This window comes from Dendrobates tinctorius, unplaced genomic scaffold, assembly GCF_039654945.1.
Source record: "Dendrobates tinctorius isolate UK_male_01 unplaced genomic scaffold, ASM3965494v1 ptg000307l, whole genome shotgun sequence".
Lineage (NCBI taxonomy): Eukaryota > Metazoa > Chordata > Amphibia > Anura > Dendrobatidae > Dendrobates > Dendrobates tinctorius.
The window spans coordinates 2,545,229-2,562,611 of record NW_027361974.1 but is presented as its reverse complement, the minus strand read 5'-3'; the positions used below and the strand labels follow the sequence as shown (position 1 = coordinate 2,562,611).

Below are 17,383 nucleotides of genomic sequence, written 5' to 3'. Positions count from 1 at the left end.
ATAATGTATGTACACAGTGACTGCACCAGCAGAATAGTGAGTGCAGCTCTGGGGTATAATACAGGATGTAACTCAGGATCAGTAATGTAATGTATGTACACAGTGACTGCACCAGCATAATAGTGAGTGCAGCTCTGGAGTATAATACAGAATGTAACTTAGGATCAGTAATGTAATGTATGTACACAGTGACTGCACCAGCATAATAGTGAGTGCAGCTCTGGAGTATAATACAGGATGTAACTCAGGATCAGTAATGTATGTACACAGTGACTGCACCAGCATAATAGTGAGTGCAGCTCTGGAGTATAATACAGAATGTAACTTAGGATCAGTAATGTATGTACACAGTGACTGCACCAGCAGAATAGTGAGTGCAGCTCTGGGGTATAATACAGGAGGTAACTCAGGATCAGTAATGTAATGTATGTACACAGTGACTGCGCCAGCAGAATAGTGAGTGCAGCTCTGGGGTATAATACAGGATGTAACTCATGATCAGTAATGTAATGTATGTACACAGTGACTCCACCAGCAGAATAGTGAGTGCAGCTCTGGGGTATAATACAGGAGGTAACTCAGGATCAGTAATGTAATGTATGTACACAGTGACTGCACCAGCAGAATAGTGAGTGCAGCTCTGGTGTATAATATAGGATGTAACTCAGGATCAGTAATGTAATGTATGTACACAGTGACTGCACCAGCAGAATAGTGAGCGCAGCTCTTGGGTATAATACAGGGTGTAACTCAGGATCAGTAATGTAATGTATGTACACAGTGACTGCATCAGCAGAATAGTGAGTGCAGCTCTGGGGTATAATACAGGATGTAACTCAGGATCAGTAATGTAATGTATGTACACAGTGACTGCACCAGCAGAATAGTGAGTGCAGCTCTGGGGTATAATACAGGATGTAACTCAGGATCAGTAATGTAATGTATGTACACAGTGACTGCACCAGCAGAATAGTGAGCGCAGCTCTGGGGTATAATACAGGATGTAACTCAGGATCAGTAATGTAATGTATGTACACAGTGACTGCACCAGCAGAATAGTGAGTGCAGCTCTGGGGTGTAATACAGGATGTAACTCAGGATCAGTAATGTAATGTATGTACACAGTGACTGCACCAGCAGAATAGTGAGTGCAGCTCTGGGTTATAATACAGGATGTAACTCAGGAATCAGTAATGTAAGAACAGAATTACTTATGTTCTTAGGCTCCTGTATGTTGTCCATACTACTGTGCTGTCAGCACTGATGATAGATTTATTAGCCATTGGTAATGAGCTCGGACATTTTTCTGTGATGTTACGTCTTGTAAATCCTCAGTCACCAGTTTGTTCTCCGTCCAGAGCAAGCAGCGGAGGTCAGTCACCGTCTGTGACTCCAGCACTAGCTCCTGCAGTTGTCCTAACCATCGCAGGCTGATAATATTTTATCTCCATTTTCTTCCTATTGTATTTAGATTTCTGCTGGGTTGATTGGCCCTTCTCTACTTTTCCTGAGTGCTGGATATCAGCCGGCATCCCTCCAGGGCTGTCAGTCAGATCTTATATTAGGGATAGTCTACAAAGCCTCTTGTCCCGCACCACTGTGCTATGCCAAGATTTTAATCACCTCCATAAATTAATGATGCCCTCCTTAAATCCAAGTGCTGCTGAAGGTAAGTGACGATAGTCCTGGGACCCGCTGACGTGGAATATAGATTGCACTAATGAGGCCTAATGCGAGGATCGCGCTGGTTTCAGTACACAGGATATGCAGACGAGGTGACAGGTTTATATCTTCAGGGTTTTCTTTAGCAATAAACTTGTTATCATCCACGTCTGCTCCTCTTCTCTCTGAGTCCTACTGTGTCAGACATGAATCTGGAGGAACAGTGATCTCCTTGTAATCTGTTATAGGAGCTATCTGGTGGATGGACATGTAATGTATTGTAATATCCAGAAAGCATCTAAAGGGAATTAGGAGATGATCTATTGTTAATTTCAGGTTTTGTGTTACGTGTATTTTTTTTTTTTTTTTTTTTTTTATATGTTTGGCAATTTTTTTTTCATTCATGGCATGATCTTCATTAAAAACAAAATTAATAATCTTGAAATTTTTACACTGGCCAATGGGGCCTTTTTAGACTCATTGTTCTTTTTAGGAAGTTTTCGGCAGTGTCATTATCACAGGCAAGATAAAAATGACCGATATCTCCTCTATATACAGAATATATCAGAACCCCCGCTTAACTGCAAAAGACCATCAGAAAGATTTAGCAGACTCTGGAGTTGTGGTACATTGTTCTACTGTTCAGAGACAACTGCACAAATATGGCCTTGATGGAAAAGTCATCAGAAGAAAACCTCTCCTGATGACACAGCTCACCCCCTCCTTCCATACAATGACTGGTAACACCTCTATATAAAGTAGATAACTCAGGATCCACCATTCACAATAGGTGATGTCACAGCTCACCTCCTGTACAATGACTGATAACACCTCTATATACAGTAAATAATACAGGATATACAGGACCATTCACAGTAGGTGATGTCACAGCTTACCTCCTCATATACATTGACTGATAACACCTCGATATATAGTAGGTAACACAAGATCCACCATTCACAATAGGTGATGTCACAGCTCACCACCTCCTCCTGTACAATGACTGATAACACCTCTATATACAGTAGATAACATTGGATCCACCATTCACAATAGGTGATGTCACAGCTCACCTCCTCCTCCTGTACAATGACAAATAACACCTCTATATACAGTAGATAACACAGGATCCACCATTCACAATAGGTAATGTTACATCTCACCTCCTCCTGTACAATGACTGATAACACCTCTATATACAGTAGATAACACAAGATCCACCACTCACAATAGGTGGTCTCACAGCTCACCTCCTCCTGTATGAAGAGAAAAACATGGTTGTCAGGATCGTCCACAGACTGGGAGCCCGGAGTGCTGTTGTATTTATGGCTCATGATACGATTCAAATCATTTTTACCTGACTCCAGTAATCTTCCTCCTATAGCGACCGGTCCAATGATGCAGCGTAATAGCCGCACGCGTGATGCGGCCTGATATTTGCTGTATTAGGAAGTGATAACCTTCATCTGCCGCCACAGTGTGTCCTCACCTAATCGCATCGGCAGATTGCTTCTTCCTCTCCGAATACCCATGGCTTGAATTCTGCTGATCCAGATGCCGAGCTGTGAATGTGCTCGTCCCCGCTGCGCTCGCTGGGGTTGACACAGCATATAATAATAACTTATCATGTCCGTGAAGATAATTGACCTTCAGATGTTTTATTAGGAAATTATAACAGATCACGGACTAAAACTCTGCGACGGAAACACTTCGCTTTGAGTCCCCTATAGAAGATTTATGAAAGTGGAGCACACGGCCTAATACATGCGAGACACAGCTATTACATGTTTGCCATAAAGCCAATGAACACGAGTCCTCAACACGACCGCAGCAAGAAACGATTCCAAGCTCTCCAAAGTATATAAAACCTTGTAGAGATTCTGAGCCTCTGCCGTCTCCTGTCACCAGTAATGAAGGCTTTATAGACTGGGAGCCCAGAAGGCTGTGATCTCATGTCTGCTGCTGAGCGCCATCCTGGTGCATGTCAGTGGGGTGAAAAGTCTGTGCACATCCTGCTCCCTCTCACCCATCGCAGACAGTCACTTCCTTAAAGTCAATTTCACCTTTTATGCATTTTTTATATATATCTTTATAGCAATCCAAGCTCTAATTTTCTGGTACAAAGCTCCAAATCATGTGCAGAAAGTGGAGTTTTTGTCCACGACTTTTTATTTACTAGAAAAAGAAATCAAGTTTCGTTTTGGATCAGGTGGAGTAAAATATATTTTGTTGTTAATTGGTTCATTGTTACCTAGCAGAGATCTGTTTAGCTCTCAATCAAGCTCTTTAAATGAAAAAAAAAATGAATAATTTGCTACCTGCAGCCTCCACTAGAGGGAGCTCACTGCAGACTGATTTATATGATGAAGATACTATGCGCCCTCTAGTGGTGCAGGAATTGTATAGTTTAAAGGAAATGTCATAAAAAATGGTCTACTGTTTAAATTATGTTTTTATGTTACAATTATTTCTTTTTTTAATGTTTCTTTTTTTGTTCAAATAAAGATTTGCAGTAAATAAATGCAATCTAACAATTTCCACACTGTCCACTGGAGATATTTTAGATTCATACTTAATGTCTCTTCAGGAGATCCAAATGAACTGTAGGGACTTGTACTCACTCTGGTGCGGCAGGAGGAAAAACAGGAGGCATGTGTAAGGTACAGCAGGTACGCGGGATGCAGTGACGATCAGGAGGCAGATCAAGAGTTAAACGGTATTTAATATAGAGAATACTCCACGCAGGGAGAAAATAGAGGAGGTATGGGGGGTTAAGATTCAGGAAGAGAGCAAGTGTTCAAATAACGGGTAAACTTATCAGTCTGATGTTTCCGGAGGAGGGAGGCTTGGAGACCCCGTGGTAGCGTCATAGGAGATGCGTGAAGTCTCTGGCCTGATCCTGGACGAATGTGAGGGACTGTCTCCTGACAGCCAAGACTACGTATCCTGGCTCTCCTAGGCTTAGTCTTGCGGTACTGGGGCGAGGTGTCCATGGAGGAGGCGTCTGTGGAGCTGGTGCAGAAGGATGGAGATCATTGGTGGGGACCGGGAATATCCTGCCATTCTCTGCGTGTTTACCCCGGTCAAGCCTTCAGCATGTACCGTCCTCAGGCAGCGGTGCAGTACGGAACGTCTCCTCAGTGTCGGAGATGAGAGAGATACCAGTCACGCGCTGCTCGCAGCCTGGCTGTGCGTGTATTGTCCGTTGGCAAAGCCGCCTGGTCTCCTGGTGTCGTGCTGTAGAGAGTGAGTCAACCTTCTCCTGCTGCTCTTGCTGTCTTCCCGCCAAAGAGTCTGTTTTGCCGCGCGCCGTCCCTTTTATAACGGACCTGCCCCCTGTGGTCAAGGTCTGTCCCGGTCAGAAAGTCCTTCCCCCACCAGCAATGGTGACAGCCCCAATAGTTCCGGCCCTGATACGAGAGAGGTACCACTAGCCTCGTCCATCTCCCTACACGTGCTTCTTTTAAAGAGTCCATGTGGGTTTATTTGCTCCATAAACCCAGCAGCAAAACACAAAATCAACAGCCTTCAGATCCACCAAACAACACAAAACAGTCCTTAACTGGGCTCTCTGTTCCCTCAAGCCTGTGGGCAAACATGCTGGCCACTGTACAGCCCAGAGGCTCGGTCTGGAGCAACACCCACAGGAGGCCTACTATCTTCCAAGTCACAGTCCTCTCTGTAGTGTCCATCCTGGACACATGGAAATCTGTCCACCCTGACAGACTCCCAAACACTCACTGCCATGTGCCAAACACACCTCCAATTAGGTAGGCCGTAACAACACCCACAGGTGAGGTATGTGGCTCATGGGCTGGTCACGTGATGGTGACATCACTGCAGGTCCTCAAACACGTGCAGGACCTACAGAGAAAATGGGTACAGTGAGCACCCTCACCCAGAAGTGAGGTATGTGGGTAGCCAGACCCTCCCATCTCTCATAGCTACCCGCAACCTAGACCCAGGTGCACTAAACGACATATTTGTGCTCACAAGTACTAAAGCCAAAATACTCCTGCTTGCATCACAGGGAGCAGCTATCTCTGTGACACATACCTCCCATTGATTATACGGCCATTAGTCTCCTTACACTATGTTAGCATCAATAGGATTACCCAGACTTTGTTTTGTTTTCAAGCAGCTTGAGCATGTGCAGTCATTGTACAGGAGGAGGTGAGCTGTGACATCTCCTATTGTGAATGGTGGATCCTGTGTTACCTACTGTATATAGGAAGACATTTATAAGTACAGAATTTTGGATATATTTAGATTACAATACACAGTAGTTTCACACTTTCTGTAAGATCCTATCTTCCACCTTCTCTCCTTTTCCTGGTTGCTAGTTATGGGCAGACTTGTTTCATGGACCGTTCATGGACCCTTCTCCTTCCTGGGCGCTCGGTCAGTACTTATATTGCCGTAGCCTTTCTGTCCAGCTGCTGTAGTTACTTCCCAGTATGGGGGCTGCTCTCCTGTTCTGTAACTGAGGGGTTTCTAAGCACCAGGCCCCATGTGTGTCCCCATTACAGCTCCAGTGCTGCGCTTTTATACAAATCCTTTTGTATTTCTCTTAGCTGTAGAATCGGTGGAGTGCGGTTCAGGCTGACATTCTGCACTTACTGCTGTTACTTGGAGCAGCAAGCACTTTGAAATTCTCAATTTTAATCCTGCAGGTTGGTGCTCAGATAAGGCAATACCACCTTCTCCTCTGGGACTGTCTCCGTGAAATCTGCCCAGCTTTGATTAGCAGCCAAAACACGGGCTCGCCATGGCTATTTATTTTACCAAAATTACCAGTGAAGAATGAATGTGCGCAGCTCAGAGCCGGTGTCCACAGAGCGCTCTGTAATCTCACACTAATTACTCTCCGTGCATATTTATTATCGCTCGCAGGAAAACTTTTGACATCATGGATCTGAGTAAAGCCTGTTATCTGTGAAGACTAAACAGCGCCTCCGTCGGGAAGAGACTGACAGCTGTTGTATTTCTTCCCGATAAATGAGCTGATTATAGCAGACCGGATCCTAGCACTCAGTATAATACATGTTCTAGGACTAAAAGACATCAAAAAGTCATGTGCCCTATCACAGCATATGGGAGGCATAGACATAGATGGAGGTGGGGTCCCCATTTTCATCCCTTTTGCGTTGGCCAACAAGTCTATCACATCCTTCATGGATTATGTGACCATTTACCGGTCATACTGGCAGCTTTACTCAGTAATAACTGCTGGTCAACCCCAGTTTAGGCTGCCGGACCCCAACCATTATCTTTCTTGGGGGGAGCTAATGATTTGCAATTGAAAGGTTTATATGAGGAAATATGGCTGCTTTCCTCATGTCCATGGGTTGTGATCAATAATACCCCTCTATAGAGACCCTTATGTGATAAATGTCTGATAGATTCAAGCCCCATCGATCGCCCATTCCGACCACCAGTGATTGGTGAGGTGGCAGCTCATGCACCCCATATCTGTGCCCTCATTGCAAACTCCCATAGCAATGATTCAAGAAAGCCGCCATGTTTCCTGCTGGACCACTAATGCCTGTATACTTTCATGTATATATTATAATTGCCAGTAATCATAGGTTTCTTTCTCTTGCAGCGTGTTCCTAAACTATTGCTACGCACGTGGAGGGATGAGGCACACATCATACACTTGTATATGTGGCAGGTATGTAGCCATGTCATTTAAGGGGGTGCACGGTTGGGTGAAGGGTGGGTTACTGTTGTGTATACCATTCATGTAGACGCTGTTATATCCTCTTCTATCACACACCAGATTGTGGCACCTGCACGGTTTAACAAATATGCACACTTGCTTTTTATTTTTGCATTGGTCCCATTATACGATTAATATTTTTATTTTTCTATGATAAAAAAGTGACCTCTTTAGACTGGTTTGGTTACAAATGTGACAACAAAATTTCTTCTGGCCATGTAGCAGGTACGGCACTGACATTTTCCGGCGTTATTAGCTGGCCGTGCCGGTCGGTAGTGTCTGTTCACTATCTGGCAGTGCCTGGACAATGCTCAATAAATCAGCCGTGTCGCTGGTTGGGGAGAGATTAATTTGTGAACGTCGAGTCTCAAGGCAGTAAACACTATGTGAGCGTTCGGTGGACCCTCACCCACAGGAACGCACGGCGGACCCTCACCCACAGTAGTGCACGGCGGATACGCACATGGCTGCCGGCAAGAGCTGTGTACATTGACTCTGAGATTGACGTCGCTGACATTTCCAGAGGATAAACAAATTAGACTTTATTCTAAGAGGTGAAAGTACAAAGACAATCTGATTTATTGCAGACATCACTCATTTTTACCTATGATTAAAAACAAGCTTTTTCAGCGCCGCAGCAGTGAATCCACATTTATTAGGGGGTTTACTGTGTTGAGAGGGGAGACCTCAATAACCATGTGTTTGTCTTCCTTGCAGTCTTTTACTTGTACTTTTTTCCCCTTGATTCTTAAAGGAATTGGTCACCAGCTTTACAATACAGATTATATACATTATTAAATGGATGAGGCGGGTGTACTCAGTCACTGTAAAAATCCATGTGCCAACATCTGTGTAGCCTTTTGATACTTTAAAAGGGTTTTCCTAATTTTATATTTTTATCATCCATAGGCAAGCAGGGGGTTAAAACAATAAACCGAGATGTTACTGTCCATTGCACACCCCTGCACTGGACCTCCACCACCACTCTGGTCTCTACTTACAGGCTGTAGCAGTTATTTCACAGGTACTGTGCATGTCACCGCTGCAGCCTGTCAGCAAAGACCAGAGCCGTGATGGATAACCACCGTTGGGGCAGGGAAAAGCAAGTGCCTTCTGAGTTTATTGTTTTAGCCCTCTGCTAGCCTTAGGATGATAGTGTTAAAACCTGAAAACCTCTTTAACTCATTGTCAACCCACCAAGTCTGATTAGCAGCTGGTCAGTGTCCCTCTTATTTGCCGCTGCTTAATATCTGTCTGCCTAGCCTGATTGACTCCTCAATGTCCCTCCTCCCTGCTGCTTAATTTCTGTCTGCCTTGCCTGATTGACAGCTGCTTGGTGTCTTTCCTCTCTGCAGCTTAATTTTTGCCTAACTGGCCACAGCTCCTCAGCGTCACTTTTGTCTGCTGCTTAATATCTGCCTTCCCAGCTTGATTGACAGCTTCTCAATGTCCCTCCTCCCTGCTGCGTAATCTCTGCCTGATTGACAGCTCCTGTGTCCCTCCCCCTTGCTACTTTATTTTTGTCTGCCTAACCTGTATGACAGTTCCTCAGTATCCCTTATCCCTACTGCTTAATCTCTGCCTGACTAGCCTGATTGACAGCTCCTCAATGTCCCTTTTCACTGCTGCTTAATCTCTGCCTTATTGAAAGCTCCTCAATGTCCCTCTTCCCTGCTGCTTAATCTCTGCTTGATTGACAGCCCTTCAATGTCCCTCTTCCTTGCTGCTTAATCTCTGCCTGATTGACAGCTCCTCAGTGCCCCTTCTCCCTTCTGCTTCATTTATGCCTGATTGACAGCTCCTCAGTGCCCCTTCTCCCTGCTGCTTCATTTCTGCCTGATTGACAGCTCCTCAGTGCTTCTTTTCCCTGCTGCTTAATTTCTAACTGCCTAGCCTGTATGACAGTTACTCAGTATCGCTCCTCCCCGCTGCTTAATCACTGCCTGACTAGCCTGATCGACAGCTCCTCAGTATCCCTCTTCTTTGTGGCTGCTTAATATTTGTCTGTCTAGCCTAATAGACAGCTCCCTAGTGTCCCCTCCTCCCTGTGGCTTAATTTCAGTCTGCCTAGTCTGATTGAGAGCTCCTCAATGTTCCTCCTCTCTGCTGCTTAATGTCTGCATAGCCTGATTGACAGCTCCTCATTATTCCTCCTCCTTGCTGGTGGCTCATATCTGCCTGGCTAAACAGCTGGTCAGTGTCCCTTTTATCTACTGCTGCTTAATATCTGCCTGCCTAACCTGATTGACAGCTCCACAGTGTTCCTCCTTTTTACGTCTGCAGAGATGTCGCACTGCTCAGTACAAGCTGCATGATCTGTTCAGCACTGGAATTAAATAAGATTTGATTTTTTTCTGTTCTGAGAATTCTCTGTTACGTGGGACAAGTGCCGAACTCAGCACTGTTACATTGTATATACAGTATTTAAACACTAAGGAGAATATATTAAGCTGCTGAGCCGCGGCAGCGGTGTCCTCATCCTCCCATTATTATAATATAGTAATTGTATCTGTGACCCCTCACCCGAGCTGCTGCCTCCTGTGCGTTGCTCTGCGGCGCGTGTGCACATTGTAATACCCCGCTATAATTACAGGTGTAAATATATACACAGGGACGGGGAGCGATGCCCTGCGGTGCTGGCCGGTAATGTTCTGCATCTATCCGGGGCTCCCAGCCCTCCGCTGTAAAGCGCTGACAGCTCCTTTATCTTGTCTCTTTAAAGGTTATAGACACGGACGTGTAACCGCTGTGACAGACATGATCTAGTTTTCATTTCTTTTTTTTATTGCACTCCATAGATTACAAACAACGAGAAGGGATTAATTCTTGGCGAGTGGAGAGCAGTAAAGCCATATTCATACCCCTCTGGTATCTATAGGTGGCTATGCTGCTCGCAGGGACGGGTTATCTTTGCATTTGAAAACACCTGGAGCACGCCTGGACACCTTAAAACACACTACTCTCCAGCAGCCAGGGAGTTAATACTAATACACACTGCTTCCTAGCACTCGAAGGGGTAACGCTGCAAAATTACAGGTTGGGTCAATTTTGTGGCATTTTTTCGCAAGTGTTAAATATTGTGTAAACTGTGACTAGTCTATGAATCCTTTTATATATACCGTATATACTTTTATAATATGATACTTTGTGCATTGACTTGTTGACCTTGTCAATCCTTCCATAGTTTATAATGAAACAGTGTCCCCAGTGGTCAGAGATTGAAGAACAGCATATACTGTACTTTTTTTTGCTGATCCTTGTAGTTCCTGCTTTTATCTCTTCCTTGTGGTTTCACCTTACAGTGGTGAAAACTCCTCAGTCCTTCATTATGGACACGCTGGAGCCCCTAATGATAAGACCCTCGAGGATGGTGACATGTGGTGAGTAGTCATTATGTTAGTATTTGTATATTACTTTTATGTCCTTTGTTTTATAGCTTTTTGTCATAGAGAAAAATTAAAATCCATAAGATTTCTTTGGAGAGGGGACATATCACCCTCACATTGAGCATATGGGGTTAAATATAGATCAGGAATAGAGAAAAAACGAACATGTCAACCTCCATTGAAGTAGGACTGCACATTAAACATATTGGATTAATTATAACTGGGGAAGAGAAAAACTAATTAGAACTGGGTAAGTGGGAGAGAGTGGACACTTAAACCTCCGTTGAAGTGGGGCCCTCCTGCAGTGACTGGGTAATTGCAGCAGAATCTGTTCTGAGAGCCAGACACTACGCAGAGGCGGGGAAGTTCACATCCCAGGGCTGGGCGTCGTCTGATCAAAGCACTGTCCTGAGACACAACCAGCCCCTATATGAGCTCACCAAGGGGAAGTATGTGGGCGACCGTAGCCTTGATCTAACAAAAATCATGGTTTGGGTCTCTGTGAATGTGTTCCATTTTCCCAATCGGAGTGCTTCCCTCCATAAAGATAAGAGCCATTCCTGCAACATCAGGTTTAGTAATTCTCTTTTGTTACTCCTTTTTACACTATGTAATTATATATCGTATAGTTTCTTTGCATTTTGTGTCATCTTTGTATATTTTTATAAACACTGCTTACCTTTCAGGATTAAATATATAAAATGTAATAGTTCTGTTCCTCTTGCTCTGTAAACCGCACCCCTGCAGCCATACGCTACCTGTAACGAGTGTCCAATCGGCCTGTTTAAATGATTGGTGATGGCAGCTGGTTGTTCTTTTGTTATTGTGGAGCTGGCAGTGACCGTACTGTTTTATGTGTTGGAATCGGAGGTGTATATACCATACACTCACTGTGAGTTCCCTAATAACCGGCCTAGTAGTGGAAGCAGCCGCGGGCTCGTCCATCAATAGTCAGTCAATAGCTTAATTGTCCTGAGGATTGGAGGCAGCAGAGTGGTGTTCCTTTAACAAACTGGTGGCAGCAATGGCATTTGCGCGACCGCCCCCGGCTGTTTTCTGTGACAAATTGGTGCCAGCGATGGGATTTGGGTGACTCCCCAGCTGTTATTCCTGACACTCTTTAAACACATTCAGTATTTTCCAGCAGTATTTGAAAGACAAAACCAGGAGTGGAACAATCAGAGGAAAAATATAACAGAAACCTGTCACCACTTCTGTATTTATCACCCACTCCTGGTTTTTATCTCACAAATACTGATGTAAAATACTGAACGTGTGAACATGATATACTTTCTTGGGCAGCACAGAAATGTATTCCATCAGTCTCCATCTTTAGAAGAGCCGGCACAGTCACGGGGAGCCTGATGTCCGGCCAGTATCTCCTACGTTGCTCTCCTAAGTCGTCCTTGTCTCAAAAAATGGTACAAAACAGCAATGTCAGACACCACAGTGTAACCTGACTCTGACTGTCTAAGGTTGTGTTCACACATCATCCATCTGTGGCAAATCCTCATGAAATTGTGCTGTTTTAATGTTTTTGTTTTTTTTCACAACTTTGTTGATATAAAAGGGGAAAAATGCAGGAAGCATTGATATGGTTTTTAAAAAAAAAAAATACAAGCAAAGGAAAAACACAATTTAGTTGGAAATACATTTTTGGATAATGATACAAAGTAACATCAGCGGATATTATAACGTTTCTTTATAAAACTGGACACATCCCTGGTAAATATTCTTCTCGCTGGCTCGTCCTCTTTCCTCAGATTTCTGTGAATTTGCTGGGTGACAACTGCTGACGTGATCATCGTTGCGGCTCCTACCGAGGTTGTCACCCATTCATGTAGTGATAAATCCACTGCTGATGCTGTTGCAGTTCGGAGCAGATTTGGGATCAAGGCAAGAAACCAGTCAGGAGCTCGTCTTTACTGGTTTCCAACTTAAGGCCCCGTCGATATGAAGGTGTCAGGATCGCTAGTAAGTCGCTATGTGATCGCTGGTGAGCTGTCACACAGACAGCTTCACCAGCGATCAGCACAGCGATGCCGAGCGCCCGGCATCGCTGGCCATCCTGTAAAAAATAGAATCAAAATAAAAAATATAGTTATTCTCACCATCCGATGTCCCGCGCAGTCTTCCGGCCTCTCTCCACGCTCCGGTCCCAGTGATCCTTTGCATGAATGACCGCGAGATGTCACGGTCTCGCGGGATAACAAAGTCTCGCGGTCATTCGTGCAAAGGATCACTGGGACCGGAGCGTGGAGAGAGGCGGGATGGCTGAACGGGACATCGGAAGGTGAGAATAACTATATATTTTTTTTTTTTATTATTTTTTACACCTGATCGCTGGTCTCCCACTGTCACACACAGCGATGCGTGCTGGCCAGCGGGAGACCAGCGACCAAAGAAATGTCCAGAGATTTCTTGCAGCGATCAGCGATACCGGCAGGGGGGCTGCTCGCTGATCGCTGTCACACACAGCGATCTCGCTGGTGAGATCGCTGTTACGTCACAAAAGTTGTGACTCAGCAGCGATCTCGCTACCGAGATTGCTTAGTGAGACGGGGCCTTTAGTCTTTCCCTTCTATGGGCTTTCTGCTGGTATCGCACAATCTCCGCACTGTCTGCAGTCATTCAGTCCTGTAATTAGAGGAGTGAGGTTTCCTCTGTTCTTCTGAGCTTTGCTGGTCAGTAAGTAGATATCTCCGCTGGTGCCTGTAAGAGCGAGAAGAGCAGAGATGTGATCAGTGAGTAAACGGAGAGCAGTTAAGTGTCCGACCGTGAATCCCCCGTCCCGCCATTGTCTATGCTGTCTATAGGCAGCTGTCAGCACCTGTCTAATTACAGAGCAGTCTTATTACGCTCAGATTTCGGCGCACTCCTTTGTTTGTGCTGCTGTATGAAGACGCCTTGTTAGCAATCCTCAGTCATTTTCCACAGTAATTGAGAGCCCTCTACTGCAAGATCTCAGCAAGTGTCCTCTGCCCCGAGACGTTCCTCGTCTCCACATTGTGCCCCCGCCGTTATGACTGGAGAGACTGGCACACAATCCTCCAGCCGTCTGACTGTAATTATCGCCTTCAGACACGGGATTTGCTTTACAAATATTGAAAGGCATTTTCTAGGAATTCACTTTACACTGGGCCAACCAACCATTTTGAGAATCATCGGGCTCCTACAGACGAAACCCACCTGGCAGATCTAAATATGCAGGATCCCTATGGAGAAAAATTCAAATAGTCCAAAAAAAAGTCTTGACAAAAAGTTCAGCAACTTTATTTTCTTTTCAATAATTTATTTATTGAAATTTGCATAGTTACATCAAACAAATACGCCAACGCAGTGGCTTAAAAATTATCATATGGACTACAAATTCCACTTTTCGTGAGTTAAACAGATAATTTGGGACATCTGTACATGGCAATGACTATTGAGACACAGAGGATCAAAGACAGCAACAACCCTAAAGGTACATCTAGTAATAAAAGCTATCTAGGTTCAAATCCAGGTTCCCGCCATCCACGCATCCCCGGCCACAACACCCACGCCATGATGTCAAGCAAAGATAATGAGTCAGTATAGGGAATAAGGGGACAGGTAGTCAACAGAGAGAGGGGGTAGTTGAAAGATAGGGGAGAGACATATGGGTCATAGGGGGGAGGGTGGAGAGCACTAGGTAACAAGAATTCTATCTACGTTGACAGAATCGAGCAGGGAGGGCACTATAGCCTTATTAACTTTTAATAATGGAACTGAATCTAATCCATGGGCGCCATATTCTTTCAAAAGCTGAATGTGAGCCATTACTAGGGCAGCTAGTTTGGCTACCTGAAATAGCAGGTCTATCTTTTCCTGTAGCTGGGATATAGATGGAGTAGCTGTTGTCTTCCAGTTCATAGGAATCAAAAGTTTAGCTGCCGAGAGAATATGTTGGATTAACAGAGCGGTATTGTTATGTCCAGTCGGTGTCAGGAAATTTAAGAGCACTATCTCCGGTGTCAATTTAAGCTTTTTGCCCACTACTTTCCCAAGAAATTCCTCCACTAGGTGCCAGAACCGCATCAGGGGTGGACAAGACCACCGCATATGTAGATAAGTTCCCTCTGCATCCCAGCATATCCAGCATCTACTAGAGGATCCCGTCCGCCATTGAGTATTTTGTTTAGGTGTAATATACCATCTGGCGACTATTTTAAAAGCGTTCTCTTGCGCTCTAACGCACTGTGATGGGCCATGAGAGAATTTATAAATGTGTGATATTTGGTTTGGGGAAAACTTGTATCCCAAGTCCTTTTCCCAGTTTGCTATGTAGGCTATTTTGATACAGCAGTCAGATGTATTCAAAATCTGGTAGATAGACGACATTATTTTTTTGGGCTTATCCCTTGTTGCACATAGAGTCTCAAATCTAGTTAGTGGGCAAGTGACGTCAGCTCTTAAAAGATACTGTGCCAAGGAATCTCTTATAGAACCAAATTGTATGAAGGTCAAGTTTGAAAGCCCCGGCAGTTTCCTCAATTCATGGAACGAGGGGAGTGTCCCATCCACCAAGAGTCCATCAACTGCTACATTTGCCAAGAAGCCGGTTTTGATTACGTCATTGTCTCGGGAGTAAGATGCGTGTGGCATTATATCAGCTAGCTTGAGTAAGGGGGATAAGGGGGGGTAAGGGTGTTTACAAATCCTTTCCACAATTTCAGAGTGGCTTTAGTGTGTGCATTATGTAGTATTTTGCTTATGTTTTTACAAGGATACGCCAAAAAGGTGGATCTCAGTGGGTAAGGTGCCTGTGCTTCCTCCACCTCAATCCACTGCTTATTGTTAGAGGGCCGCAACAGGTCCACCACTCTGGTTAGCATTGCCGCTTGGTAGTACGCTACTATGTCTGGGGCACCCATTCCGCCTCTAGACATGTTTAATGTTAATGTCCTATATGCCAAGCGGGGCTTCTGTTTTTTCCAAACATAGCTGCGGAATAGTGTATTCATTTTAAGAAGATACGATTTGGGGATGGTTATAGGAAGCATTTGGAAGGTATATAAGAACTTGGGTAAAATTAAGCTCTTCAATAAATTTTTCCTCCCCATCCACGACACATATGAGTCCTTCCATGATTTCATGGTGGATTCTACTGAGACAATTAGGGGGGGATATTCAGCTGGAAAAGGTCTCTATCTGATCTTCCTATCTTTACTCCTAGATATTTGATATATTGTTTTGGCCAGGAGAATTGGTATGTATTTTTCAGTTTAGCTAAGGTACTCGGGGGTATGCGTATATCCAGCGCTTCAGACTTAGACATATTTACTTTAAAATTGGAAATGTTGCCATATTGGTCTATGAGATCCATCAATGCTGAGAGTCCCAATAAAGGGTTAGTCATTAAGATTAAAAGATCGTCTGCGAATGCCGCTGTTTTATAGTGAGTCCTATTGATACGGATACCCTCTATTCCCTCATGTATTTGTATGGCACTTAAGAGAGGCTCCATTGCCAGCACAAATAGTAGCGGGGACAGGGGACAACCCTGTCTTGTTCCGTTCTTTATGGTGAACGCATCTGTTGTGAAGTCGTTAATCCTAATATGTGCTGTGGGTTTATCATACATTGCCATTACGGCTGCTATGAATGCATCTGGTATTTCGAACTTGGCCAGTACTTCCCGTAGATATACCCAGTCCACCCTGTCAACGGCCTTCTCCGCATCTGTTCCGAGAAGTACCAATGGGAGTTTACGATTTTTTGCGTATTGAAGAAGGTGTAATACTTTGTGCACATTATCCCTCCCCTCCCTTCCGCCCACAAACCCGGTCTGGTTTCAGGAAATCAAGTTTGGCAATGACTTGGCCAACCTTTTTGCCATCAGCCCAGCTAAGAGTTTTAGGTCCACATTAAGAAGAGAGATTGGCCTATAACTACTACATAGCTCAGGGTCTTTCCCTTCCTTGTGTATTAGGGATATTCTGGCTGTAAGCATTTGGTTCGGTAATGGGTGGCCTTGTAGAACTGCATTACATACGTTTAACAAGTGTGGAAGTAGGAGGCCGGAGAAGGATTTATAATAAAGTGCTGAAAATCCATCTGGACCAGGGGTCTTCCCTTTCAGGCACTTTGACAGGGCGGACTGCAATTCCCCCAGTGAGAAAGGTCTAGCGAGTTGTTGTTTTTGGAGATCGGACAGGACAGGCAGGTCTAAAGTGCTTAGGAAGGACTTAGTGTCCAGGCTTCTTTTAAACGAGGAATCGGCATCATCTTCCGGACGGAGATTATACAATTTCTTCTAATAATCGAGAAATGCCCGCTCCATGTGCTCAGGATTTTGCGAGCTTGACCCCTGATCATTTTTGATTGAGTTAATCAGCGTGCCGTTTCCTCAGTTGCGATAGCATCAATTTGGAAGCTTTGTCTCCATGGACTTACATTCTGTTTTTCCATGTTGCATAAAGCTTAGCAGTTCTCGAGCTTAATATGTTTTTAAGTTGTTGTCTTTTTTGTTGTAGCTTCTCTAGGCTATGTTGATCCATTTTATGTTTATGTGTAAGCTCAAGCTGCGATATACTATCATAAAGATCCTGGATTTCTTTTTGTTGAAGTTTATTTAGAAAGGAGGTGATAG

General features: G+C 44.3%; 1 protein-coding gene across 1 annotated transcript in view; it reads left to right on the top strand.

The window, feature by feature from the left end:
- PEPD (peptidase D) overlaps nucleotides 1-17,383 on the top strand; it is a gene marked incomplete at its 5' end in the record, with an annotated part of 206,053 nt that overhangs the window by 93,282 nt on the left and 95,388 nt on the right. The window contains 2 exons of the mRNA XM_073560873.1: nucleotides 7,268-7,336; nucleotides 10,687-10,764. Coding sequence (XP_073416974.1) covers nucleotides 7,268-7,336; nucleotides 10,687-10,764 — 147 coding nt within the window. The remainder of the gene's footprint in view (nucleotides 1-7,267; nucleotides 7,337-10,686; nucleotides 10,765-17,383) is intronic.